Genomic DNA, 27432 nt, shown 5'->3' with positions numbered 1-27432 from the left:
TAGACTCCGTTGGCTAAAAAAGAAAAACTTGAATTCAGTAGGTTGTATTTTTTATTTAGTAAAGAAAACAGGTGTAAAAATATTTCCTTTCTTGACATTTGTGAGTTTACTTTGTTTACTTGGTGCCAGCGAGCTTGCTGCTTTTACTTCTCCCAGCTGAAGCTATGGGGGCCTCTTGCAGTACAAAGAAATATTAGGAGACAGGATGGGCCGGGACTAGCTGGTTAGCATGCTAACTTCATCCCTTCAGAATAGTACAGAGACATCTTTGACAAAACATCAACACTGTGGCTTCATCACACTCCTGTTGATATTGTTTATTTTCTTAATTCTGGCCATATCTTACAAATCGCCCCTTTAAAATACTGCGGTAACAAAATGTTTTTAAACAGTATTCCCTGTTCAAACTGAGGGCGGATTCTTAATTTCTTTCCATTTCCTCTTGAGAATATGACTGCAGCTCTACTCTACAGAATCTGTAGCTACACACGGTACAGTACAGGCTACATCATCATGTCAACATGAGCTTAAGCAGGCCTGTTAGAATCTAATTTATTATTTATTCTTGCTAAGGACTACCAGCAATCACATTCAATTTGAAAGAGAATAGGAGCAAGATATGGAGTAATAAATACAGAAATCAATCAGTGGGCAGTCGGCTGCTATGAAATGCAGCTGATTATTAATCAAGAAGCCACAGTATGGGTCATGACTCTCAAGTGCTCATATTCTTGCATGCATGCAGTACACACATGCTGGCATGCAATCACATGCTCTCGCTCTCTCTCTCTCTCTCTCTCACCGCTCACACACACACACACACACTCAGGCACAATTCTGCTTCATTATTGAGCAGAGATGATATGCAGAAGTGGAGGAAAGAGAACAAAAATTACACTGTAAATTATTCAGACGCTTAATCTGTAGAGTGAGCGATCAAGTTTGCAAAGTATATAAAGAGCACCTGGTGAAGAGTATAATGTGTGTTCAAATATTTACAGGCAACATGGGTGAAATACACACAAGAGGCCACAGAATATCTGCTTCGAACAGAAGCTCGATGAGGAGAGCTAAGTCTCGAAAACTGGCACTGTGTTAGCCCTACTGTTAAACCTTCAAACGCAAAATAAAACTGATTTTCACTTTTTTTAAACACTTAAATGACATCTACTTTGGATTATTGCAGGATGTTGGCCAGCTTATATCAAAGCTTTGTGGAACAGCGCTGACATTTCACAATGACCTTCGAATTTGATCTGCAGACGTGGAAAACAGCAGGAGCGACGCTGGCCAGGCGCTGTGGGCAAAGTGGGGATATTCAGCAGGGGTCGGTGAGTGTGAAAAACCTGAGGATCCCGGCTACCTGCTGCTTCTGGCAGCACCGCGGACAAAGAGACGGCTCAACACTTTTTTCTGTTTGATTGCAAACAATGAGGGGATTTGAATTTACTCGCGACAGCCATGGCAACGGATTTCGAGTGCCAACCATCATGTGGAATTAACGTGTTTTTAAAAAGGCGTCAAAAATAACTACAAACTGAAAATATAACATTTAAGGAATCTGTGAGGTCATTTTTTTTAGGCACTGACTCTTGCATCTTTCCATAAAGTCAAAATTAGTAATGAAAAGCAAAGCAGCTCTCAGGCTGAACAACAACATCAGGCGAGGCTTTATAACTCTTACGTCAGCAGGCTTTTCATTCGCTGCTCCGCTAAAGAACAAGTTAGATATTTAAGGACACAGTTTGAGTTGGTCTCCCATTCTCCTCCATTTGGCACAAGTATAGAAAACCAAAAGGAGCTTTACTATTAGTATTTCCCACAGCCACATTCATTGAGTTTGCTACAATCGTTGCACTGATGATCTATAGTTAAAGGTATGAAAACATTGATCGTAAACCTATTAAAGTAGTACCATGAGGCGATTCGTGTAATGCATGTACAACTTATCTCTGAGAAAATATTTCTTTGTAGAAGATGCAGACTTGTTTGATATCCTATGAAGTTAGGCTGAATACAAGTAAGAAAATGCACAAAAATACAAACTGCTCTGGCGTATTTAGTTTAAGTTGCAGTCCTGTAGAAGAGCTACATTAGACCAAGCATGAAATGCAATAAATTCCCTAGAAAGGCATCTAATTGAATTAACATGTCTGCGCTCCCCGGTATAAAAATGGCATTCTGGAAGCACAGGAACATGGGATTACACTCCCAATCCATTACAAAGTAAAGTCATCAAAATCCGAAAGCAAGGCATGGATGTGTTTTCCTCCGAGAATTCAACAATGTACGCACCTCTATTCAACTATTAATACAGCTACACAACTTGTACACTTCGCAGGTGGCCAAGGCTCAAACCTGCTGTTAGGCTTTCAATAATCATAATCCATTAGTGTGTTTGTCTGATAGTTGTGGTGGTGGTGTGTTCAGTCACTTCTCTCTAAACAAATGGCTGAATATAAATGAATTTACGTCCCTAGGCCATTCCGGCTTCACCACTGGAGCACTGCCGGTAGCTGGCCGCCTGCTCTCCACAAACCAAGCGCGTGTTGGTGTACATGTGTTGGACATCCCTGTTCAACAATCTCCTCTTGGAGGAGGAAAGTCACTATCTCCTCTGTAACGTTTTGCTCGACACCATGTGATGCACCCCTTGTTGTCTAAAAGGTCAACCCCACATCCGACCTGCAGGGGTTCCACTGTGTCCTCAACCTGCCTCCCAGGTCATCGCAGGTTGAGGGTCAGGGCCACTGTGAGGATGATGCCCATCAGCATCAGGAAAGGCAGCCAGGTCTTCAGAAAGCCTGCACAGCTGGATCAGCCAGAGAGGAGAGAAAAATGGAGGTGAGGAGAAGAGCACAAAAGAAACAGAGATCTAATGTAATTTTTGTTTGATTTCCCCCTCCCTCTGTCCTGATAATGTCCTGCTGAAGACATAGCACCAATTGTCAATAACCTTGCACTTGCTGTAACCATGGCAACAGCCATTTCAGTATAGGTAATATGTACTGCTGTAACTTTGTCATGTTAGAACCCAATTTGCCCCTGCTGAGAAGTGAAACGAGTAGCTGCATAAAAGGAGAGCCACGTCATCTAAATCACCAGTGGTCTGTACAACAAACCAGACATAGAATGTGGTCAAAAACCAAGCTTCCCAGTGCATAAATGTGCGACGACACTGGCAGATGAGCTACTGGGTTACTGACTCCTGGTCCAAACTTATGGCATGACTTGTGATTCAGAAAACTGCATGCGTGGTTTGTTAACTTTACACAGCTCTTAGAAAATATCCTTTCATGTTGCTGCTCCTCTCTCCTCTATAAAACTTCTGCTTGTAGCTCTTCAGCATTTGAGCAGTTTGGGTATATTTTTGGGTTTATTTGAATTCAAGATGACAAAAACAACTACTAAAAAAAAGACCATTTTGCTGGTATAGTTGTCATTGTACACCAAAGTGGCTACAGAGGGGAGTGACTGTTGCGACTTCAATTGTCTTGTCTCATCAACTTAATTTCAAGCAATCACTACAGAGCGAGCAGGATGCGGCATCTAATAACATTCTGGAGGAATGTCCTATATAAACTCCCAAGAATCAGGGCTCTCTCTCTCGTGTCCTGAGACACAACAGGTTCAAGGCATACCAGTGAAATCATGCCCGAGCCCCTGGGATCCCGGTGAGAAACCTCATTCACAAGCTTCAGCCCTACTTCTTACAGTGGCTTTGAAAAGAGCAGCTGTAGATTATAGAGCAGGCACTACTTTGGGCCTGTCAGGCAAAAACGTATCCGATTTTCTTGGACAGAAGATATTGCATATTAGCAATTTTCTGTGCCAATGCCAAAATGTCAAAACATTATTAAAAAAAAACTTACTGTTGTCCAGGATAACTGCATTGCTTCTAGTATTTACTGCACCAGCCTAAAGGCAGTGACGGTCTTACTTTCCTACCTGTCCAGTCTGAACCACAGTAACTGGAGTAGCTTATTCCTGCAATAGCTGATTTTGCTGCTACATTTCTGTTACAACTACTGTTGTAATTGCGTGATGTAAAAAAAACACTAGATCTAACGTACAACATACTGTATGTAATAACGTGGTACAATGAATAATCTTTTCTTAAAAATGAGCAGGTGAATGATGTTGTTATCCTCATTACTGACTGTTGTATTACTGACAGACACCTTTATCATTGGGTTGACTGCACAGTGGATTTGAAATCAAACAATGACTTCAACTTTGAAGTACTGACTCTTGGCATTAAGTTGATGGTGTCGATTTGATGAGCAGGCACTTTCCCGGTGATGCTCTGCCAAGCCTGTAAAGCAGCCATCCTCATTTCTTGTTTGATTCAGAGGCTTCAGCAGGTGAATTGATGGATCGATTCAATGCTCCAATATCATTCATACAAAGTAAAAGGATCAATCTATATCATCAGTTTTAACATGTGCCTTTATTTTGAAATTTCTATGGCACGTCTGTGTTTTGAACCAGGCACACCACCTTCCTAAACATTCCAGCAGTGTTAGTAGCAGGCAGATAATGGCAAGCGGCCAAGAGAAAGGCAATAAGGAAATTTACTCCCCTCTCGGGAATAAATCAGCAGTGTGGAAGAATTTTAGATTTTGGAGGAAAGACAGGTAACACATGCCATATGCAAACAATGCCAGTACGAGATAAAATACTCAGAAAACACGACAAACATGACCGGGCACCTTAGGAAGAAGCACTGCTCGTCAGCTTTACCAGCTGTTTTCCACAAAAACTGAACCACAACGCTTAAAGGGTTCAGGAATAAAAATCGTCAAGTCATGTTTTAGTTGCTTTTTTAGAGTTGATATAAACATATCTGATTGTGTTAAAAGATCATTTCCAGCTGAACTGCCCAAAAATTTGACTATTCCTACACTGTTTGCTACTATGGGTGTGAACACCCGTTAGCACTTTAACCTCGTAGTTATTAGTCAGCATTTCATGTCATATCCACTGGGCTAGATTAGAGCCACAACAATAAACATATCAGTGCCCTAACAGTTTCTGCCTGGACTTTAGACTCTCTGTGACTGTGCTGTGATTTTGTTTCTCTATGAAAGTCAGACCTTTTCAAAATGATCCCTTTCATGTCAAATCCAGCCTTGGGCCTCACACACTTGTAAAGATCTGAAGCTGTAATCTATTGTTTTAAGTAATTGTTAATTTAATCTTTTACATCTGTGCTGTTGTTTTGTTGCTGTGGCTGTTTTTATTTTGCTCATAAAGAATGGTGATTGATTTGTGTGGTCGTGACCGTTTTGGCAGCAATACCAAAATTGTCTATTGAAAACAGCTGAAGTGGCTTGCAACATATTTATATTTTCACACACTTTAAATCAACAGTATAATGCCAGTGGAATCCCAACAACTCAACCCTCTTTACCGTAGTTGGACAGTCATTTCATTCCCTGTCCACAGACAGTATTTCCAACAACTAGGCGTGTTAGCCCTTCTTACCTGACATGTTTTCCATGGATCAGAGCGAGGAGGCAGAGGTTGACCATGTTCCACGAGGTGCTGTTTTCATATCGCATCAGATTCAGAGCCATGGCGACATGTGAGTGACAGTTGTCGCAGCAGAGGTTGTGCTTCAGAGAAAACAAAGAGGACAAATCATGACTGGTGTTTTCACATTTGTTAAATCAATAAAAATCAAGTCTCCATGACCACTTAATTACCATCCTGTGTTTATACTCCTCTGAAGCATCGTGGACTGCTGTGTCCCAGGCATTGGAGCCACTAGCGTAGACTTTGCTGACGTCGAGCATCCAGTACCTTCAATCAAAGAGAAAAACAAACTGGATTGTTGTGTAGCACAGATGTGAGGAAACATGTTTGGTTCTCATTATTTCTCTGTAGCAACATGTTTAATATATTGTTTTCATTTACTTACTTTGTTGGTCTTCCAAAAGCCATGTTGTCTTCCTGCAACAAAAGAGAAAAGCTTTTCAAACTCAAAAACAAACCGTGTATCACGATGTGATAAACAGTCACATGTTCACTGACACACTTTTAGTTCTCTGGAAACTAGAGTATATCATTTAGATGGTTTAGATGGTGGAATTTAGGAAATGTGCCTCACATCCTGTTTTTCTGTATTCACCATTAACTTTGTTTGTGTGCAACATCTAAATGAGTTCAAGTTAAAACTGGGAAGCTTCATGATGCAGCATCACTATCTGGATGATCTGGTTCTATTTTTCCACCATAACAAACCAGCTTTGAAAACACATTACAGAGGAGCCCCCTATGTAAGCATCTGCATCAGCAGGTTTAGTCATGTGTTGATAATCTAATGTTTTGAAAGAGTTGACTTTAAAATCTCAAAATGTAAGAAATTGTTAAAATATGTAGTTTTGCACTGGAAGGTTAGCACGATAACATAGATGTGGTCTGTCAAAGTTTCACATTTGGGACTTATACATGAAGATTTTAGGGCTCTTGCTTCACTCCATGGTTGTATGTTGTTGCTTTCAAATCGGATAGACTTCAAAGTTCTGTGTAACAGCTGTGTTCTTGCAGAAGAAACCACAACAACTATTGTTTGCTTTTCCATCTTTCACCTGAGAATATGAGTCAATTAATTATTGTGTCTAGGTCAAACTAAATATTGTTGTTCAGTATGGTATTGTGAGCCATTTCTACAACCCTGATTCCAAAAAAGTAGAGACGCTGTTTAAAAATGTGAATAAAAACAGAACGCAATCAGTTGCAAACTTACAGTTTCCTGAAGTGTTCCTGAGCCCATGTAGTTATATCTCTATACAATCATGTGTTTCCACAATGATCAACCTCACCACATTTGTTCCAAATCATGATACCATCAACCGTTTGCCAATTAACCTGTTTATCTGTGAAATGACCTGTGTTTACGGAACATTCCACAACTTTCACAGTCTTTTGATGACCCCTCTCAACTTATAAACTTATAAAATGTTTGCAGCCATCCAGAGAGTAAAATCGTTCTTCGTAGTCCGCTAGGTCATTTACCCTTTTCTCAAACTGGTATTCCTGGATCCTATTTCATTATCCCTCTGGTACCTGAAGCAACACACACTAAGCAAGACAGTGCTGCATTTTTTTAATGCAAGGCGGATTTTGGTCTGAATGCCCACTTATTAATACAAAAGAGTTGGGTTTTTTTTGTTTGTTTTTTACTGCTTATTGAATCCTGACGGCAACAATAGTGCACCTCTACACATACTGTACATGTTGTGTCTATTGTTTATGAAATGGTTGACACAACTACACTTGGTTACATTGGCTGCAGGCATCTAATAACTAAACCTGAGTTGTGTATTTAGCCAAATTTTAAGTTTAAAACAAACTGAAAATACAGATGGAGAACAAAGAAGTGAATTATTCAGCAGGAGTGCTTTGATAAGTTTCATCTGACATTTGGAAACTTTTGTTTTGCTGTAAAACAGATTCACCAATGGAATCCATTGTAAGTGACTTCAACAGCCATCACCTGTGATAGATCACGTTGTAAACTCTTCAGTCTGCCTTCAAGCTGCAGGGGTAAATATTTTTCACTGGAAACATGTGTTTACAGTGGAATATTCTCTAAAAGTACATGTCAACGCTTTAAGCTCCTTCTTATAGTCTTTCTTGACATCCATTGTGCTGGTGTAGACCACTGCACTGTACTTAATTTCACGTACAGGCTATAACATCCCATCAAATCCTACTTCTGTAGACCTTACAGGACCATAGCCTTTACTCACTGAGACAAAGTAAGGCCCAGCAAAGTCCCGGATGATACCAGTGGAAGTGCAGATTCCCATGTGGCCGATAAATGGCAGCAGCCATCTGAAAAAAGAACACATGCATTGTTATTATTACAACATAGAAGTAGTATTCACGTGACACATCTCAAAAAGACTGACACATGACCAAATATTACTGGGCATAACCTCATCCGACCACACAGTCCACACACACAGGGCAGACGAGGTCAGTGTGGAGGTAGGGCTCAGTTACATGTGTACCATAACTGAGTTGTAATTACGAGGGAATAACAGTCATGCTGTTTTGCTTTTGTTAGATATAGTGCTTAATCATCACTTTATCAATGGTTGTGGCTATAATTTTTCTACCCCTAACACTAATATCACACACACACACACACACACACACACACACACACTATTAACACGACTATTTTTCTATGAACATCACTCAACATAAAATTATCTGTATGATTACAATAACTAGCTAATTAAAAACTGTTATAATCATATGAAAACGTATATTTCTGGACATATAGCATATTGCCATTACTATAATAAGGACATTGTACAACTTTTAACACCAAAACAAAACTGCACTTTATGGAGACTTACTTTAAGCACTGTAAACTTAAGCTTTCCGATGTTTAGCATCTAAAACCGTTGTGTTGTTTTGTTTGCCATTTCATGTACAGTACGTGCTGTTCATTGGCTTTCTAGTTGTCGCCTACTTATAAATACACCACATTACATATCTACTATACTTTATAATCTATATCTGTCCGCCTCTTACAAAAAGCGAGGCAACACTAATACAACAGATTTATGAAAGGGAAACAACAGCAACAGGATGGTATTGTACGTCAGCTAGCTAGCTAAGCTAATAAAGCTGTCACTTCGTCCCGAGGTTTTATCAAAAGAGGACCTGCACAGTGGTCGGCGATAACTCACGATAACACGGGGATAGGTGTCCACACAATACAGTAGGGATAACGACTGGCCTCCGGGTTAATTTTCTCAGACGCTATGTGGTAATTCTTCATGGTGTCTTTATCAACAACATCCGCCATCACCAGCTGTGGAAAATGAACTTCATTTGTCCCACTCACATTTGCGTCAAGCCAGCCGAACGCACGGGGGCAATCCGGAAATGTGACTACTTTAGTTTCAGAATAAAATTGACGTGTGTCCGTTTGGTAATGAATCTCGCCACATGTAGGGATTCAAGCCGTCATATACATTCTCGATATAATCTTGATATGTTTGGAAAATCATAGCAGAAAAATATAAACTAGCGTAGTACGTATTCTAGCAGTATATTATATGGTAGTTTACTGTAGCTTTTACTTTGACAGGTACGGTCCAAGCTCCTTCTCTTACTGACGCTAGCTTGACACAGATGTCTGTCTTGGCAGCAGTAGTTGCTTCCGGGATCTGTACGAGCCACCAGAGGAGGAAATCAGTCAAGTAAAACTTTAGTCTAACAAGCAGCTATTCAGGTTAACCCTCGGCCATCAGAGCAAATCTATTTTTCACACTTCAAGCACGTCAATTGTTATTCATTTTAACTAACTTTCTCCTAAGTAACTAATCTAGTTAGTTAATATATAGTTAATAAATAATATATCAAGGTAGTACATGTGTCTATATGCAACAGAGGGTTGCACAATGTAATGAAAGTTGTGGTACACAGAACATATATGCAGATACATTTTGAACTGAATAGGAAAAAAAAAAAAAAAACTACAATAACATACAGGCCTATAGTAATCCATACATGCAACATATAGGCCTACACCTATACACCTATGAAATAATTCTGTAGTCCATTTTTTCTTAAATTGCTACCTATTATTCTAACACTAGAATAAAAGGCAATGAAAAACCATTCAAATGTTTAAACTGATAACTGATGATATATGAATATATCACACAATTCCAGAACAACCATAAAACTATAAAATAAAGAAACATTTTATCTTACTGTATAAAATTGAGTTGCAGCGGTTCTCATTCAGGAAGTAAGGGACCCCAAAAGGGTAGCAAGAAAAAGCTGAGGGGTCACAAGATGCTTCAGATCTCATGGATCTGTTTCTCAAACTGGACCTCCTGGATCATATTTTATTACCCCACTGATACCTGAAGCAACACACACCATATCCTCATAATTGTTTTTGAATGCAGGGCTGATTTTGGTCTGAATGCCCACTTTTTTTGGTCAAAAAACATTTTCTATCTTCTTATTGAATCCTGAACGCAAAGATAGTGCAACACCATCGTCACATTCTGTGCAGTTTGGGTCTTTTGAACCTTAATGTTGTTTGTAAGTCATAAACAAAGCTCAAGTTGTGATATCAGCAATATTGTGGCAAAAATTGTGAGAGTCTTGTGATTGTGGAAAGACAGATAAAGAGCAAAATACATGAATTATTCAGCAGAAGTTATCTGATAAGTTTCATCTGACATTTGGAAACTGTTGTTTTGCTGCAAAACAGATTTACTGTTGCAATCCATTGTAAGTGACTTTAACTGCCATCATCTGTGAAGGAACAACTCATAAACCTTTCCGTCTGCTCTTCAAGCTGCAGGGGTAAATATTTGATATTCAAAACACATTTTTACTGTGGAATATTCTTAAAAAAAATACATGTCAACTTCAAGCTTGTACTAATTGTTCCATCTATAGTGTGTAGTCCACTGTCCTGTACTTAATTCCAGATATCCTATCAAAATCTATTATGTAGACCTTACAGGACCATAGCCATTCCTCGAAGAGACAAAGTGAAGCAAAGTCCCAGATGAAACCACTGGAAGTGCAGATTCCCATGTGAGAGCCAGACACGTTTCCACTGCATGTCAGAGGTGGGAGATGTACTCAGATCTTGAACTAAAAGTACATGTACTCTTGCAGAGTGGCATATTTCATGCATGTTACATTACTCTATTACAAGTATTGACGCATTAATATGGTCATCAAAGTAATGTTGAAGCTTGTAATGGTGTTCCAACTACTTGATAAAGTTCATCTGCTGGGTAGTTTGTGAATTTGCCCTCAGGGATCATAAGTTTTATCTAAATCTATAATATTACACTGTATTTTTTAAATTACATTTTGTAGTATTGAACTAAATCTGCACAATAACCAATAACTAATAGTGTCAAATATATGTAGTGGACTTAAAAAGTTCAATATTTGCCAATATTTGAATTGTAGTGGTGTATGAATATAAAGCAGAAGAAAATAAAAATACTAAAATTAAGCACAAGTTATTATTTACCTGCACTTCTTAAAGCACACATGACAATATATAAAGATGGGTCACAACACAGCATTTTAGCTTATCCTGCGCTTAAAGGTGCAATGCAAGAATTTTAGTAAATTGTCAACAGAAAGTGAAAAACTAACATTTTTAAACTAATGATATCTATGTACTGTGTTACAGAGATACTGTATCTACTGAAGTTAGAATGCTAACCAGCTAGCCCCGCTCTACCGCAGTCCAAAGCTCCAGTGCTAGGGATGCAAACACCAACACTTCCCCGGCTTTCCAAACTTCCAGTCCGGGCTGCTAGCTGCACAGCAAAGTAGTTAATTTCAGCTTCAGTTAGCAGCAGTTAGTGGTTACTCTGGTGTTAAGCTGCCCCCCATTTGTTTAGTATGAATTTGAAATGTGGCCAATCCTTACATATTGCACCTTGAAGGAACAAGACTATCATATACAGTATATACAGTATGTAAGCCTCACTTATACAGCAGTGTGGGTAATATGGCATCCACTGACAATGATAGGGTTAAGTTATTAGACAGGTAACTCTTAAGAGGGTTAAAACAGTCCTATACATTAGAGAATGATGAGATGATCAGTATCACGGTAATGATAATAAAATACTGCTGAACTCTGACTGTTAGTTGTTAGTGTAACAGTATTGCACAGGTCCATTGTTATCATCCAAATTCAATCCTTCCACTAGCACTTTAACAGGACTTCTCTCCAGTTTATTGCAAAAAGCCTCTATTTGTTTTCATGCCAGCACACAAAGAGAGCTCTCCAGCACGGCAGAGGAGGTGGAGGGCTGCGGCTATCGAAGGAGTTATCTATGGCGATGGTTGAAATGGAAACAAAGATGAACCCAAGGGATCTGCCGGGGCCCTGTGTACTCCATACTGGGTCCCATTAGATGTGACAGGTGATATATTGTGCGAAGGGCAAAAACAAACTACTCAGCAAAAGCGGGCAGACGTTGATAAACGAAGGCACACTGGGCTCATCATCGGGGAGCTGAGGGAATTCTCCTGCAAAATGCCACCTCGATATCTGGCTGAGCCATCCAACCCAATTAGGCCAGAAGATGTGCTGCTTTAGGGACTGTAACTTGGTGACATGTTATCCTTTTCAGTCAAAGGTTTGAAAAGTAAAATGTCAAGTGTACGCTGGGAGAAATAAAAAATGAGGGTCCAATTCTACACTTTTGAAAACACTCGAGAATGTGAATTATCAGAGAGGTTGTATGAAAGAGTGGAGACTGGAAAAAGATGTAATTTTTACTGGTTAAAAAGGCCCCGATTAAAAGAAAAATTCATCTTCAAGTAGTCATTTTAAAGGGACACTTCACCCCCAAATCAAAGCTGTATATTTTTCCTCTTACCTGAAGTGTTATTTATTCGTCTCGATTGCTTTAGAGTGAGCTGCCGAGTTTCGGATATCAGCCGTAGAGATGTCTTCCTTTTGTGCAAATATAACAAAACTAGATGGCTCAAATTGTGGTTTTCAAAGTGGCAAAAAATAAATGTCTTTCCAGAAATCATGACTTGTTGACTCAAGATAACCCACAGACCTTGTTGTGAACAGTTTCATTTAGGAACTATGTTCTTTCTATCAAACTACACCTGCCAACGGTATCACCGTGCAGAGGCAAGCCTGCATCCAGAGGCTAGCTAACTAAGCTAACTAAACTAGCTAGGTTCTAAGTTATTTGTCACATACACGGGGCACACGATGTGCAGCTACATGCACAGCTAAGCTAGCTAAAGTTACAGCTCAGCCAAGGAGAACACCATTAATGTTTACATCACTTTGAGCAGCTGAGTGCCATTTAGTTCAATTTTATTTACGAGAAGGCAGACATCCATCTCCAAAACCTGGCAACTCACACCAAAAAAATCTAGATGGATAAAAACACTACGGGTGAGAGAAAAAAATATGTACTACTTTTGATTTTACGCTGAACTGTCCCTTTAAAGCCACATGACACTTTCCTAAACCATGTCACTTAAAAAGCTCCCAAGAGGTGAAGCGCTGATCATTAAAGGCAAATAAAGCCTTGTAAAATGTCATGTAACTAAAAACACACACAAATACAACCGCCGCAAAAAACATGAATCCATCGATTCAGTGTAATTTGTTGGAATTGTGATATTGATTTTCTGTCCGACACTAAGCTTCAAATTTTGCATCTGTGCGGACGAGAGGGAGGTCATCACAACATAACCCAGAGTTTCTCTTGTGCATTCTCAAACTAGACAAAGAGGCCCTGGGGCCCTCGACCTTCAGTTCATTTGTGGTCATTTGACAAATTGTAGATTTAATAGGGAATTTGCACCATACAGCAGAACATAAACTACAATGAACAGGGAGAACTCAGTGTGTATATAAAACTGAGGCCCTGTACTGTAGAGGGACCCCTGTGTGAAAATCCATTTTTAAACCCTAGTTTCAGTTTATGTGGTGCCCAAATGGAATATGTCAATATTACAACTAAGTAATTTATACATACCAAACCAAGGAGAGGGTATTATTACAAAATTGAAAAAGTGATTTGGTTTCTGAGGCTCTGGGCAAAATATAATGAACGTGGTTCAGGGGCTCAAATTTTGGCTGATGGCCTCCTAGTAGAGGAATCTAATCCAATCATTGGTCTCACTTTCACTCCCTTTTTTTAAAAAACTGTCAAAATGGGCCATATGTTTGAGAAAAACTCTCAATATTCATAAATAGAAGAACACCATCACAGTAAAGGAGATATGACAGCTTTGACCCTTTAACCCTATCTACAAAACATAAATGATCACATTTATTTTGCTTGAATGAAGCGAGTGACTGTTAACACCATTGTAAGGAAAGTAAACACTGCCCCTCTGTGGATATTCTGGAGAGTTACTGGACATGGACCATGGTAACCCTGCTGCAAAAAAATACCATCTTATAGGAAAACAGGTTGAACAAGTTCAAGAAGTGTTTCAGCTGAAGACAAAACAGAAGAAGTGTTCTGACCTGATCAGAGACTTGGGTGGATCAGAGCTGTATTACCACGTTAGGGCCTCCAGGGCAGATTGACTCCTCCACCTCCCTCTTCCTGTCTATTGTGTATGTTCTCTGTTACCTCCCATGGTTCCTATTAAGTCCAGTGCACACAGCAGGCTATACATTACAGTTTCATTGTGCACCGACAGACAAAACCAACATAATACACCTACTACAGCACTACACTTGTTTGCAAAAAACTGCACAACTTTAGGAATGTTTTTAATTTTTTATCGCAACTTTCCCTCCTCAATTATTTAAGATCATTTTGTGTCAATACACTTTATAATTACTGGTTATTTAGGTGTTTTCATCTCTCACTGTGTGCACAGCAGATGCTCATAATACATACAGTATTTTCATTTTTCATTTGTATGTATCTGTTCTTGCATTTCTGCTGCTGTGAGACTTCAACTTCTGTGAATGGGATCAGTAAAGAATGTAAACTCAAATTAAAAACTAGATTTCAACACAGGCACCATCTACAGTAAAGGGCAACGCCGCCAATTTCACATATTAAAGTGTGTTTACAGGTTTTAGGGAGTACTACTACACATGTGAAAAAAGTAGTATACTTAAGTATAAAGCCTTTTGTGGCTCCAGAGGAAACTGCATGTAATCTGAGAAACTGCCTCCAGTGATGTCCCTCAGTGATAAGTTGCATTGTGGTTTTCTGTGTTGAAAAGCCATGTGTTGAAAAGCAGTCCACTGGTCTGGCACCTCACTCCTATAACACTGTTGGACTCATTATAAACAGTTTAAAAACTAAATCAATCAATCAAAATCAATGCAGCAGAACCACCTTTTTCCCGTGCATTTGCTTCGTTTTAAAATCTAGTGTCTATATTACCCATAATGCAATTTAGCCACTGGCAATTTATCAGATTACATGCAACTTCCTCTGGAGCAACGAAAGGCTTTATACTGCTTTTGTCACACACGCAGTAGTACTCCCCAGGACCAGTAAACACACTTTAATGCGTAAAATTGGTGGAGTTACCTTATAAAAGGCTACAAGATTAGCTAATAACACAGAACCTGCCTTAATTGATGTTGTATTTCGGTTTAGAGCAAGGATTTTTGAACAGAAAACCAAAAGACAATTAAAACACAACAAAACAAAGGTTTCGAAGGAGGTCCGTCTCTCTGAAACAGTCGTCAAATCCACCCGAAGACTGAAATTTAAAGAAAATAAATGAATCATGAAACCACAACTGAATGAAATGCAACACGTTGGAAAACGTAAACATCATAATGAATATAAGGGAAATAAAAACTGAAAAAGGCTTGAGGCAGGAACTGAAATTATTGAGCAAGTGAGTGCGGTTGGTAACAGGAAGTGTGTAAACATTTTGTTACAGCGATAAACAGACAGAAAAGGGAGTGACGGGGTCAAAACCTCAAGCTCTATAGATACGTGTGTGTATGAGAGGCCATATGTCTATATTTAAATCTGTGAAGAGAAATAGTTACTGGTGATGAGGATGTAACCCGCTCAGAGATCCTCCCAACCCAGAACCAACAGGACTGAGCATCAGAAAGTATATTAAATGGAGAGCTGAGATACAATTATACAGATTACATTTTTTGCAGATGAAAGATCAGAATGACAGTAAAGGCTCAATTTTCACTGGTCAACTGAGCCTGGTTTCAAGTTCTGGGCTTATTTTTGCGCAGCAGACCAATAATTGGACTCTAATTTCATGTCACTAATCCAAATTCCCACTGAGGATTCTCAAATGAGCCTCATCTCAGTCTCATCGCTCACCTCACTGTTTAGACGCAGCTTTTAATTTGCCGAGTGTGCAAATGAATCATTAATTTAGCATTATGCTGCTGCTACCATCAGCACTTTACATATTTTAAATGGGGCCAGTTTTTCCAGATATGATGTAAATTTAACCCTGTCAGGTCCCTTTTTGATGAAATCCTGCCTCTGAAGTAAAAACTGGTTGAGCCAAATTTAGTCTTTGTAATTGTAAGTGGACCACGGGTTTTCTGGTGTCAAGAACACGCTGAGCTAATTTCCTCCAGGACAGGAGGGGCCGTTGATTACTGCAAACGCTTTCCTCGGTGGCTGGAAAGCAGCCATACGAGTTATTAATCTCTGTTTTCGGTCTTTTCAGATAAGACTTGCTGTGACTCATGTTTATTCAGTGAGATGTGCTGGTCGGACTGGAATGATCGCTCACATCTGCAGTGTTGCTCCACCTCCTCCTCTTCTGGTCATCCTTCACTGTAAACACACTCACAAATATGCAAACAACTGGGTACATGCTGTCTCCCACACAAACTGCTTCTATACTTGTGAGGACATTCTTTCGACATAATGCACCCCCTCACCCTATCATAACTGCATGCCTCAACCTGTAGCTGTATGTTAACCTATGTAATTCTAACGTCAGCCCTAAAGGAGTGTGTTTTAAATAGTCATACTTGAGTCATGCATATTGAAATAACGCTAAATGCTAAAATATTATTTTAGCAAAATAGTCACCCATACGAAAAGTATTTGTGTAAAAGTCTTAAAGAATCTAACTTTAAGTGTACTTAAGTATCAAAAGTACAAGTAAAAGTAAATAATATATATTTGCATGTATAGGGGGCGACTGATCATTGGCCCAGCCAGTTATCAGATCCAATATTCAGCATTTTATTATCAGAATCAGTGTATTGTTTGTCTGATTGCTGATTAAATACATTAAGTACAAATGTGCTACTTTGGCTCTGAAGCAGTGCACAAGCTGCAAAGTAACTTGTCACTAAAAGTTATCAAAAAAAATATAGTGGAGTAAAAATACAGTATTTGCCTCCAACATGTAGTTGAGGTGGAGTATACAGTAGCAGACAAAGGCAAGTGCAAATACTGCAAAATTGTACTTGAGTAAAGTAACTTGAGTAAATGAGCTTAGTTACATCCCATCGCTGCCTAAAGTCGTAACCCTCAAACACCCTCTTTAAGAAGTGAGAGAGCGAGAAATGTCATCACCTTCCAGACATGTCGTCCCTCACGGTCTAATATTCAAAGCGGTCCTCACACAGACAGAAGGACAGCACGCACACAAACCCTGTTTGTCCCCAGATTAAAGGGAACTTACTGACAGTTTCATTGTAAAACTCACAGAGCAAATATTGTGAATAGTCTATGAAAAGTACAACTAATAGGAACAATGTTATCTCCTCCTGACACCAGAGCTCCACAATAAACAGTTCACTATTTGAGTTTATTTTTCTGCCTGGTTTCAATGTTTGCATTTCACTAAATTCTGGAGAAACTTGCTTTACATTTTATTCCTTCTCAAAGAAATATCTTAGTTTTGTTTTCTGCCAGCACATGCAATGACAGTCTAGGCCTCAGTTGTGTACACCGAGGTTAAAACAAAGCCCTCGCAGTGGTTAGCGCTGGGCTCGAGAGGGCAGGGCCTTTCTGTGCAGAGTTTGCATGCGTGGGTTAATCAGTCGCTCTAAATTGTCTATAGGTGTGAATGTGAGTGTGAATGGTTGTTTGTCTCTACATGTCAGCCCTGTGATGAGCTGCAGACTTGTCCAGTATGTATCCTACAACTTGCTCAATGACAGCTGCAATCGATTCCAGCCCCACCGCAGTTACGGATGATGGATGGATGGATTCGCAGATGCTGCAGTGTCTAAACATGGACCACTGGAGACTCTGACATGTTCTCATGCTTCAAAGGTAAAACTGAGTCAAAGGAAACTGGAAGGTTCACATTGCCATACCTCGGGCTCAGTCCTGACTGCAGCTTCAGGCTAAATGATGATGTAACAGGTCGCTCTGCAGTCTTGGATCCAAACAACAGAGGAAATCTTTGATGAAAACTGGATTTGGTATTGAAGCCATTTTCAATTTACTCCAGTCTGGATTTGATTCAGAGCTATATCCTGAAATGTCATGAAACACTGCAGACCAGACACTGGTGGACGTGCAGCCCTTTGAAAAACCCTTCACAATCCCACTTTAAACAGTGCACACACCCCTAAAAGCAATAGTTCCACATTTTTTTGGAATAAGCTTATTCAGTTTCTTGCCAAGTGTCAGATGAGAATATATCAGTCTCATAATAAATATGAAGCAACAGCCAGCCACTTAGTTTAGCAGACACACTGGAGACAGGGGGAAACTGTCAGGCCACCAGCCCCTCAAAAGTTGTTTAATTTCTACAAAAACCAAAGTGTTAAAAGTTGTGGTTTTGCATTGGTTCATGCGCAGGACTATTCCTTGGTACCTTCGGACGGAGCCAGGCAGCTGTTTCCCCCAGATCCCAGTGTTTATTGTAAGCATAGCTACCCAGCTGCAGGGTGTAGCCTTATACTGTAAGTTGTTTTTCCCCCATAATGTCAAACCAATGTTGTAGAAATGTCCCAGATTCCATATTTCCCTTTGCTTTCAGTCCAGTCAGGGTAGCATTAACGTCATGCACGCCCTTTCTTTATGTCTGTTAATATTAGAGTTTGGGTCCTCCTGCCCTCAAACTTTGCATATTGCATATAGTATTTTCATAAAAGCCTTGAACTTCTCGCCTCAACACACCTGGATGAATAGTATGTAAAGTGTCTGAACTGTTTGGATTCATTCAAATCACGTCTGCATGTAGTGTGCTCATGGCTGCTGGGTTATAGGAGCTGTGCTGAGGAGAAACGTCAGCAGATAGTCACTGACAAAGAATGTTCCAGGAGTTCACACCCACACAGTCAGACTACCTTTCTCTGCCTTCCCCCTTCTCACAGCAAATCCTACAGATATAGGCCTACTTCTACTTTCATACTTTGCATCCCGAGGTACTGGACTGTATGAGATTTGTGTTTGACACCTGAGATTGCAGGACGTTTTTCGTTATGTCCTTTCAGGTTTAATATCCATTTGGTCCATAAACACACCAGAAAACAACAACTAGCCTATCTTGACTACTGACTATTATACAAACTGGGGAGTGTTAATGCACCTCACGTCCAGGGTTTTCTTTTAGTCTTTCTATGCTCGGTCTTCAGGGGGAAACCCTCTTCCTTCTCATCCACCCGGTGTGCAACATTTTAGTCAAGTACGCTACAGACACAGAAGGTTTTCCGGTACCAGCTTTCAAAATAAAGCACGTAAACATAACAGGCATTCGCCGCAAGAGTAATTGTGTAGGTTGTTGCCACCAAAATCATAGCAATATAGCCTAATATATATACATGTAGTGACATTTGATTGTTTTTCTGTATACATTCAAACTGTATATTTCGTCAATTCATCTCTGCATGGTGTTAATCCATGTTTGGCATATTATTTACACATCAATAATTAATGTTTTATAGCCGTAGATGTACACACAATCAAATGACATTAATATACAACAAACAATATTGTACCCAAACTTGTATTGAATGTGTCATTTACACTTTTTTTTCTTCATTTTACATTTCAAAACCGTCCGTGCTTTTATTGTTACGGCAAAACCACTTCACTTCCGCCTGTGTCTTGATGACTCTCAGAAGCTTGACGCTGTCTTCTCACTTGAGAGCAGCGGTTCAATCTGTTTAATATTTGTGTCGGCGGGTGGAGGAGGAGGAAGAGGTCATTTCAGCTGCGGACAGGGGAGAAAACAAGCTGTCACATCAAGGTGAGGCATCACTAGGACATCACTTTATGGGTCTACGGTCAACAGGCAGCCTGCTGAAGTGATACGCACTAGGTTTAACAAGTTGTTTCAGGCTGTTGCAGAACTTTCTGAGCTGCCTCGGGTTTAGTCCGGGACCTTTTACAGCAGTCTGTACATGATTGATGGGCGCGACTCGCTTCAAACAGCACACATGAAGTCCGTTTGATTTCATATTGGACTTTCAGCAGCATGTTGTTGTCAGGGGCGTTGACTGGGAACAGGAGAGTTTTTTATTTATTCCTCAGGGCCTTAAGGAGGCAAAACTCACCTTAAAATGTCTCCTGTTTCAACCAATCATAGCTGCTGCTGCACTTGATAGACACTACTGTTAATATAAATGTATGACAATGTAACATATATAAGAAAACACATTCAAAATACATCCCAACAATAATTATTTGCAGTCTTTTTGAACATGAGAGGAGAAGTCTCAATCTCATGTATGTATGTAGCTACAGTTAACACAATTCAAGAGTTGGAGTCAAGCGGCGGTTAGCCTAGCTTAGCATGAAGACTAGAAGCAGGGGAACAGTTAGCCTGACCCTGTCCAAAGATCAGAAATATGCCTACAATCAAATCTAAAGCGCGCTTATTAACACTAGAGCTGCAATGATTAATGGATTGGTTGATTATTGATCGAAAGTTGTAAAGAATTGCCAACTATTTTGATAATTAATCATTTCAGTCATTTTTCAAGCAAAAATGTCAAACCTTTGCCAGTTTGAGGCTTCTAAATGTGAGGATTTGCTGCTTTTTTTTGTCATTTATGATATTAAATTAAGAGTGATCAGGTTTTGGACTGTTGGTTTGACAAAAGACGCAATTTCAAGACGTCTGAGAAATTGTGACGAGCAGTTTTCACAATTTTTGGACTAAGCCATTAATCATGAAAATAATCGGCAGATTATTTGATTATGAAAATAATTGTAAGTTGCAGCCCTAATTTCAAGAACCTCATTTGGTAAAATCCATACAGAAATAGAAATGTAAACGTAGAAATGTAATTTGTGGGTTTGTGGGCTCAGTGAGTGTTGTAACATGGTCTACATATTTGTCTAGATTGTATTTTATGGTCATTTCATTTGAAAAATATTCCTCCCAAATTTCAGAGAGCTTGAGGCTCTGCAGATCCCCAGCCTGCTTTGGATCTTTGTTGTCAGGCCCTTCGTGGCTCTGTTTCAGCTCCAACAGGAAATTTAGATGAGGAAAAACATCTCTGGCCTCATTTTTCAGAATATTTCTTCAGAGGGAGTATCAGCTTCAAACCGTACCACTCCAAACAGCACAGCAGAGCTCAGTTCAGATTACAGCTCCAGTTGTGATGGCTGGCTAGTAGTTCAGACTATCCCTCAGACAGCATGATAGCTATCTATGTACACCAACACGACTAAAATTTTGAATTGAATTTTCTTTGATAAACAACAAGGACTTCACCACTGCCACATTTTAAAAATAAAATTCCATTTGTTACTTGTGAGGAATGAGGAAGGCCAAGCTCCAGCTGTAGCTATGAACACAATGAGTGGGGCTGTGGTTGCTGCCGTGACTTTTGTGGCTACTTCTATGGCTAGTGTGGCTATGGCTATGGCTGTGGCTGTATGCTTTATAGCAATATGGCTATTGCACAACGTTGTGACTGGCTGGCTCTCTTTACAGCATCTAAGTAAATACCATTGGCCACGACAAAGCCAGATGTCTGAAATCCTATATTAACTCAGACTAGCATGATATTTAGGGTTTTTGGTATGACAGAAACATGAATCCTGACTGCATTCAGAAAGAAATCCTATCTTATTAAAGGGTTGAAATGTATCAATATCAGAACGGTCTGAACTGAAGCATATCCTAATCCTAAAATAGAATGGTAGGCTACAGATCCTGTCCTAAAATCAAAATAACTGACAAAAAATGTCAGCTCCACTGTTGTTAGGTGTGTATGGCAATGACAAGAAAGATTGGAAACAATATGAACACTGAAATTTTTTTGATTGTTATTAACCTATTGGCAAAGCTAATAGCCTACTGATGTGAGCCTGTTGGAGAAGCTAATGCTGAAAAGTTTTGTTTGTTGGACAAGCTAATACTGATGTTAGCTTGTTGGAAAAGCTAACATTGGTGAACACATGGTCAGTAGTGTATCATCTCCGTCAAGGACACAATTCATGCCTCAGACTCAATGAAGCTAAAATTTAATGCCCTTTTTTGATCCGTTAAGCTATAGCAAGCGAGCTATCCCGTGACAAGGACTAGTGCTGTATGCAGAATGGACCCTTTTCATGGCAGACATTTTGACTTGTCGAAGCCGGAAAAGCACAGGTGTGACCAATAATGTTACCAAGGGCACCATTCTATTAAGTGTCTCTGAAAGCCATGTCATTGAGCGAACATGCACCATACCAGAACCCTGGACCTAGCTCACCTAAATGGAATGTAGCCATCATTAATGTTATAAATGCCACCTTTTCCTTATCCTATATCTGCTGTGAAAAGGGTCTAGTGAGTTTACAGTTCTAGCTAGATAAAACATGAGGTCTGAGTTATGATAGGACACAGCCACGAGCTAAGGAATCGGCCCACAGTCAGATACAGCCAGCCACAGCATTAGGTTTGTAGATCCACACTGTAGTCACAGCCAGAGTGTATGGCTACAGTCAGAGCTCGGACCTAGTGTGACCAATTAAGCGTGTTTATATATATTCTTTAGTTAATGAACACCAGCATATTTTGATGTATGAAATGAGGTGATACGTCTGATTACGGATCATTCATGCTACAGTATTTGTTTCTGATATTGACAAATCTTCTCTGCAGGAACCACCCACTGTGCATCACTCAGCTACTGACAGTTATGGCGACGATTGTAATGGAGAGAATTGGGCGTGTGTTCATCAGCCTGCAGCAGATCAGGGAGGTTCCCCGGATGCTGACTGAGGCGGCGCCCTCCATGCCCGGCACTGTGAGAGACACCGAGGTTCCCCACTACTTCAGGGAGCGCTACGTCTGCACTGGCTACCGACCACTCAACCAAAACTGGCGTTACTACTTCCTGTCTTTATTCCAGCGCCACAATGAGACCATCAACGTCTGGACTCACCTGCTGGCGTTTTTGGTTTTTCTGGTTAAATGGCGGCAACTCACTGAGACTGTGGACTTTGTTGGCGATCGTCATTCTTGGCCCTTGCTGGTCCTCATCGTGTCCTCCTTGACCTACTCAGCCTTTAGTGCACTAGCTCACCTCCTGGGTGGCAAGTCTGAGCAGTGTCATTATACCTTCTTCTTTCTGGACTATGTTGGTGTAGCACAGTATCAGTACGGCAGTGCTATAGTTCACTTTTACTATGCTGTGGATGAGAGCTTTTACAGGCATGTGAATGGGATCTTCATGCCCGTTGCCAGTGTTTTCAGCTGTCTGTCATGCCTGGGATGCTGCTATGGCAAATACTGCAACCACAGCCTACCAACCTGGGTGCGTAAGGTGTGCCAGGTGGTGCCCTCAGCACTCGCCTATATGTGGGACGGCAGTCCTGTGGCTAAAAGACTCATGTCATGGTCTACAGCCAGCGACGACCCAGCCATTATCTATCACTTTGGCCAGGTGGCTTTCTTTCTGAGCTGTGCCTTCTTCTTCACCTACCCCATGCTAGAGCGCTGCCGACCGGGGCGGTGTGATTTCGTGGGACAAAGCCATCAGGTTTTTCATGTTTTTCTATCTTGCTGCACCTTTTGTCAGATCCATGCCTCCTACCTCGACTTCGTAGGCCGCAGGGAACTGTACTCGCGTCTGCACAGGAGCGATGAGGCGGCTCTCTTTGTGGGACTGTATGCGGTCACTCTGGTTGCATGCCCGTTAATTGCTGCCTTCATGATGAGGAAAGTTAAACAAGTGCTTGACTTCAAATCCAAGTCCAAATAATAGACTCAGTGTTTTAGGATCTATGTGCAAACGCATTCTTGTGCCTTCCAGACTTGCTGCTTTGATAGAAAAGAAACTAATTGTATTTGCTACAGGCTCGTATTCAGTAAATTGCTTTTGAAATTTTAACATTTTATCACAGTAAACTGCAGATTACATGAGAGATACATAATGACATTAAGATTAGTATTTTGGTACTGATTTTTTATTTACATTTTTGTAATAATACACTGTATCAGCATTTTCCTGCATCAGCAAAGGCAAAATCTGATTCTCAAAACTTTGAAATCACTGCCTTTGATATATGGCCATGTCCTAGTTCACTGCTGTTACTGATAAAATTGATGACATGCAGTTTAAATTTGTTAAATTATCACGTTGGAATTTATTTATCATACAATTCTGGGATAATATAACATGTAAAGTGTGCCAATATTTATAGTTTTTGAAAGCGAGGTCCTGTAAACCATACTGTGGGTGTACTTCAACAGTCAAGGTTCACTTGTTTGTCATTTTACAACGAATGGTTGTACAACGAAATACAAGTTGCAATCCCTTTTTGCTACACTAGTAAAATATATTTTTTATGGTCGACTGTTGAGTCTCAGCCTGAGAAAAGAAGCTGCCCTGTCGTCTGGTGATACAGCAGTGGATACTTCTGTATCTTTTGCCAGATAGCAGCAGGATGGATAGGCTTTTGCTGGGAGGGTGGGTGTTTTTTGTTTTTTTAAAATTATAATTCTTGAAATGGTTTTAACATTTATCCAATATCCATATATCCAATTAATTACATTGATACAATCTATCATTTTTCAGTATAATGACAATGTTACAAATCGGTGGCCTATGTCATTGTGCCTTGAGTAAATATTAATCAATTTGGAGCAGTTATTTTCTTACTGTTCCAGTAAGCAACAGAATTTACCTTAATTTTCATGGGTTTATAGTAGGGATGTCAGTTTAGGTTAATTTTGGTTTTGGTAGCCCGACACCCATTAACCTACTGGTTAATTTGCCTTTTAAAAAAAAAAAAAAAGATGTTAAATACAAGAGGTGCTTTCATCGGACACTCTCCTCCCTGCTAGCAGCAATGTGATCATTGGCAGCAAGCCATCATCAGACATGGCAGCAGGGTGTATGTTGTTAATATGGTACAGTGTAGTGCTAGTACTACTACTAAACTGATACTGAGTATCATGAAATATTTTAACTAACAATTTGACTTTGTTGCTTTTCTGGTGGAAATGTTTCCACACTGAGCTTCTTGTAGCGCGCTTCACTTTTTACCTCAGACTGTTAGAGCGAGCAGACGTTTGTTTGCAAATTAACTCATAAAATGACATGCTGAATCATGTTCTCTGCGGTTAAACGATCAAAGATTAACGATTTACATGCCTGGTTTGTACATGATGGAACGGGGTTAGCAGAGCTTCTAGCATCCTCGGCCCTATCACAAGAGTCAGTTGGGTGCGTTTAAAAAATGGGGTCAACATCTGTCCATCTTTGGTTTTAGACAGTGAGATCACTGTTGTTGGGAAGCTTTTATTGCACTTGAAGTAACATAATGAGTTGTCAACTTGGCTGAGTTTTACTAGCATGAGTTTGATTTCACCGCACTTTTAGATATTATTTAATGCACTGCCTGTATTTAGTGTATCTAGGAAATCTGGATATGAGGGACCTTATACAGTATATAATCAAGTCTTAATTAAAATGTGTCTTTTTATAAACATGCAGTATATATGTCTAGACTGTTTTGTATTATGAACTGTATATTAGGATGTCAGCAATCACTGTAATGTGGCTTGATGGAAATCATGATTGTACCTTTTGAATCACAAGGGAAAAGTGAATGTTGGTGTTACATGAGTGTACTAATTAAAGATAAAGTTACTGTGATAATGTATGTCTATGGGAAATAATAATGCCTACTACTGACCAAGATGTAAAGACAGAGTTAAATAAACATCTCTGACAGAGTTTGGGTGGAGGCAGAAATCTCACATTTTTTGTTAAAGCACATTTCTTTCTCATAACCTTCTCATCATGTGTGCAACGTTGACTGATGATTTGATATCTCATCTCCTGATCTGTAGCTGCAATGTGCCAAAATCTCTTGTTACTTCTTTCACTATGAGCAACTACAAACATATCAAACATGCTAAACAGTGAGGTTCCAGATGGAAGGGGAGATTTGATAGTATGTATCAGGAACATGTTGACCTTTGCATACTGTGCAAGGAGCAACAGACTTCAGACGTCATCTCCATTGTTATCTTTAAAACAGTTTATTGTGTATGTACAGTAGCCTCTAAGCCAAAAGCCTCTAGTGTAGGTTACCAAACTGTATTTCAAGGACAACAAAGACAAAACATAACCTCAATTATATTGTCTCATCTGTGATTCATTCCATTTGGGAATTGGTTCTTCCTTATTCTGCCTGTTGATTTATTTATAAGGAAAAAGTTGCTTAGTTTTACTATTAAAGGTGCAATACGTAAGAGTTTAAGTTGAAAACATTCAAAATATAACTAAAATTGTTAACAGAAAGAGGAAATACAACAGTTTTGTCCATTTGTCAAAGACGTCTATGTATTGTGTTGCAGAGATATCTACTGAAGTTAGCATGCTAACCAGTTAGCCCCTTGCCACTGAAGGCAGAATTTCCAAGTTCCCATTCAGCACGTTCAACTGGAGTGCCCCCTGAAGTCGTATTTCCAACTCAGAAAGTCAGAAGCACCTCACCAACCCCAACCTCAAAATCCAAGATGGCTGCTTCACAAATCAAGAGCTGTTCAAAACTGTATAATAAACTGTTTATCAGCACTTCTGTTTTATTTGTGTGTCATTAAATCAGTCTTACAAACAGTTCTATCCAACTTCTATCTGTGGACATGTTGCTTTGATGTCTGTACGTGCAAAAGACCATGTAATGCATTGTTTATCAACTCATATTGTAAACAATATTTGACAAACTCTGAACTGACTAGAACTGGAATTCCAACTTGTACTGGAATGCAGCCAGCTCGGGTATGAAATCACTCACAGCTCCGTCCGCCAATAGTCGGATCAAAAACAACACTGGCTAACTGGCTAATGGCAGCTACAGTGAGCAGCAGTTTTTGGTTATTCTGGTAATATGCTGCTCCCTGTTTGAATTTGGCAGGTAGACAATTCTTACATATCGTACCTTTTAATACACCTTTTTTTAACATTGGCCAAAGAAATTAATGTCAAGCCAGCAGATTAACAGCAGCTCCTGTTTCCTAGACTGGGTTTTTTGGGGCAGATTCAAGACCAAGAGCTACAGAATGAAATGAATGAGAACCAATCAATCTTTATTTGTATATATGCCAATTCACAACAAAAGTCATCTCATGACACTTTCCAAATTGAGCAGGTCTAGACCATACATTTCCCCCATGAACAAGCACTTGGGGACAGTGGCGAGAAAAAACTGCCTTTTAACAGGCAGAAACCTCGCACCAGAACCAGACCCAATGGTTTGTGGCCATCTGCCTGGACCGGTTGGGTTGAGAGAGGGAGAGAGAGAGGATTGGAGGGTGAGGGAGGACAGGAGGGGGGGAGAAGCTGTGGGAGAGATGGGAGGAGGGAGGATGCAGCAGCCACAGCAGTAATAACAGCTTTACTAATTGAGATTTGAATATTTATAATACTAAAAGTATAATAATGATAATAATAATAGTAGAAGTCAAGCAGGCCCACAGCAGCAGGGCCAGCCACCATTCATGGAAACCTGCAGAATGAGAGAGGAAAACCTTTTACGTGATGACAGT

General features: G+C 39.9%; 2 protein-coding genes across 2 annotated transcripts; one reads left to right on the top strand and one right to left on the bottom strand.

The window, feature by feature from the left end:
- Positions 1-1784: 1784 nt before the first annotated feature.
- On the bottom strand, positions 1785-8856 carry tmem222b (transmembrane protein 222b). The gene is made up of 6 exons (XM_084379230.1): positions 8712-8856; positions 7758-7842; positions 5924-5955; positions 5709-5805; positions 5488-5618; positions 1785-2812 (listed from the first exon to the last, which is right to left on the bottom strand). Exons 1-6 carry the CDS (start codon positions 8828-8830, stop codon positions 2725-2727), a joined length of 552 nt encoding a protein of 183 aa, XP_084235356.1. The 5' UTR covers positions 8831-8856; the 3' UTR covers positions 1785-2724.
- Positions 8857-19584: 10728 nt separating this feature from the next.
- Positions 19585-25615, top strand: LOC311273377 (membrane progestin receptor alpha-B-like). Its single transcript, XM_084380402.1, has 2 exons — positions 19585-19683; positions 22534-25615. The coding sequence occupies exon 2, from the start codon at positions 22571-22573 to the stop codon at positions 23633-23635; it is 1065 nt and encodes a 354-aa protein (XP_084236528.1). The 5' UTR covers positions 19585-19683; positions 22534-22570; the 3' UTR covers positions 23636-25615.
- Positions 25616-27432: the final 1817 nt, after the last annotated feature.

This window comes from Pagrus pagrus, assembly GCF_965226575.1.
Source record: "Pagrus pagrus genome assembly, chromosome: 17".
NCBI lineage: Eukaryota > Metazoa > Chordata > Actinopteri > Spariformes > Sparidae > Pagrus > Pagrus pagrus.
The sequence above is the reverse complement of the archived record's forward strand: the minus strand, read 5'-3'. Positions and strand labels throughout refer to the sequence as shown.

What these genes read in the sequence shown, in the direction of transcription:
- tmem222b (XM_084379230.1), bottom strand. Translation starts at nt 8,830, where the DNA reads ATGGCGGATGTTGTTGATAAAGACACCATGAAGAATTACCACATAGCG. An exon ending in ACACCTATCCCCGTGTTATC is followed by an intron (nt 7,843 to 8,711) that starts GTGAGTTATCGC and finishes TTCTTTTTTCAG; the next exon opens with ATGGCTGCTGCCATTTATCG. An exon ending in AGGAGTATAAACACAGGATG is followed by an intron (nt 5,619 to 5,708) that starts GTAATTAAGTGG and finishes TTTTCTCTGAAG; the next exon opens with CACAACCTCTGCTGCGACAA.
- LOC311273377 (XM_084380402.1), top strand. Translation starts at nt 22,571, where the DNA reads ATGGCGACGATTGTAATGGAGAGAATTGGGCGTGTGTTCATCAGCCTG.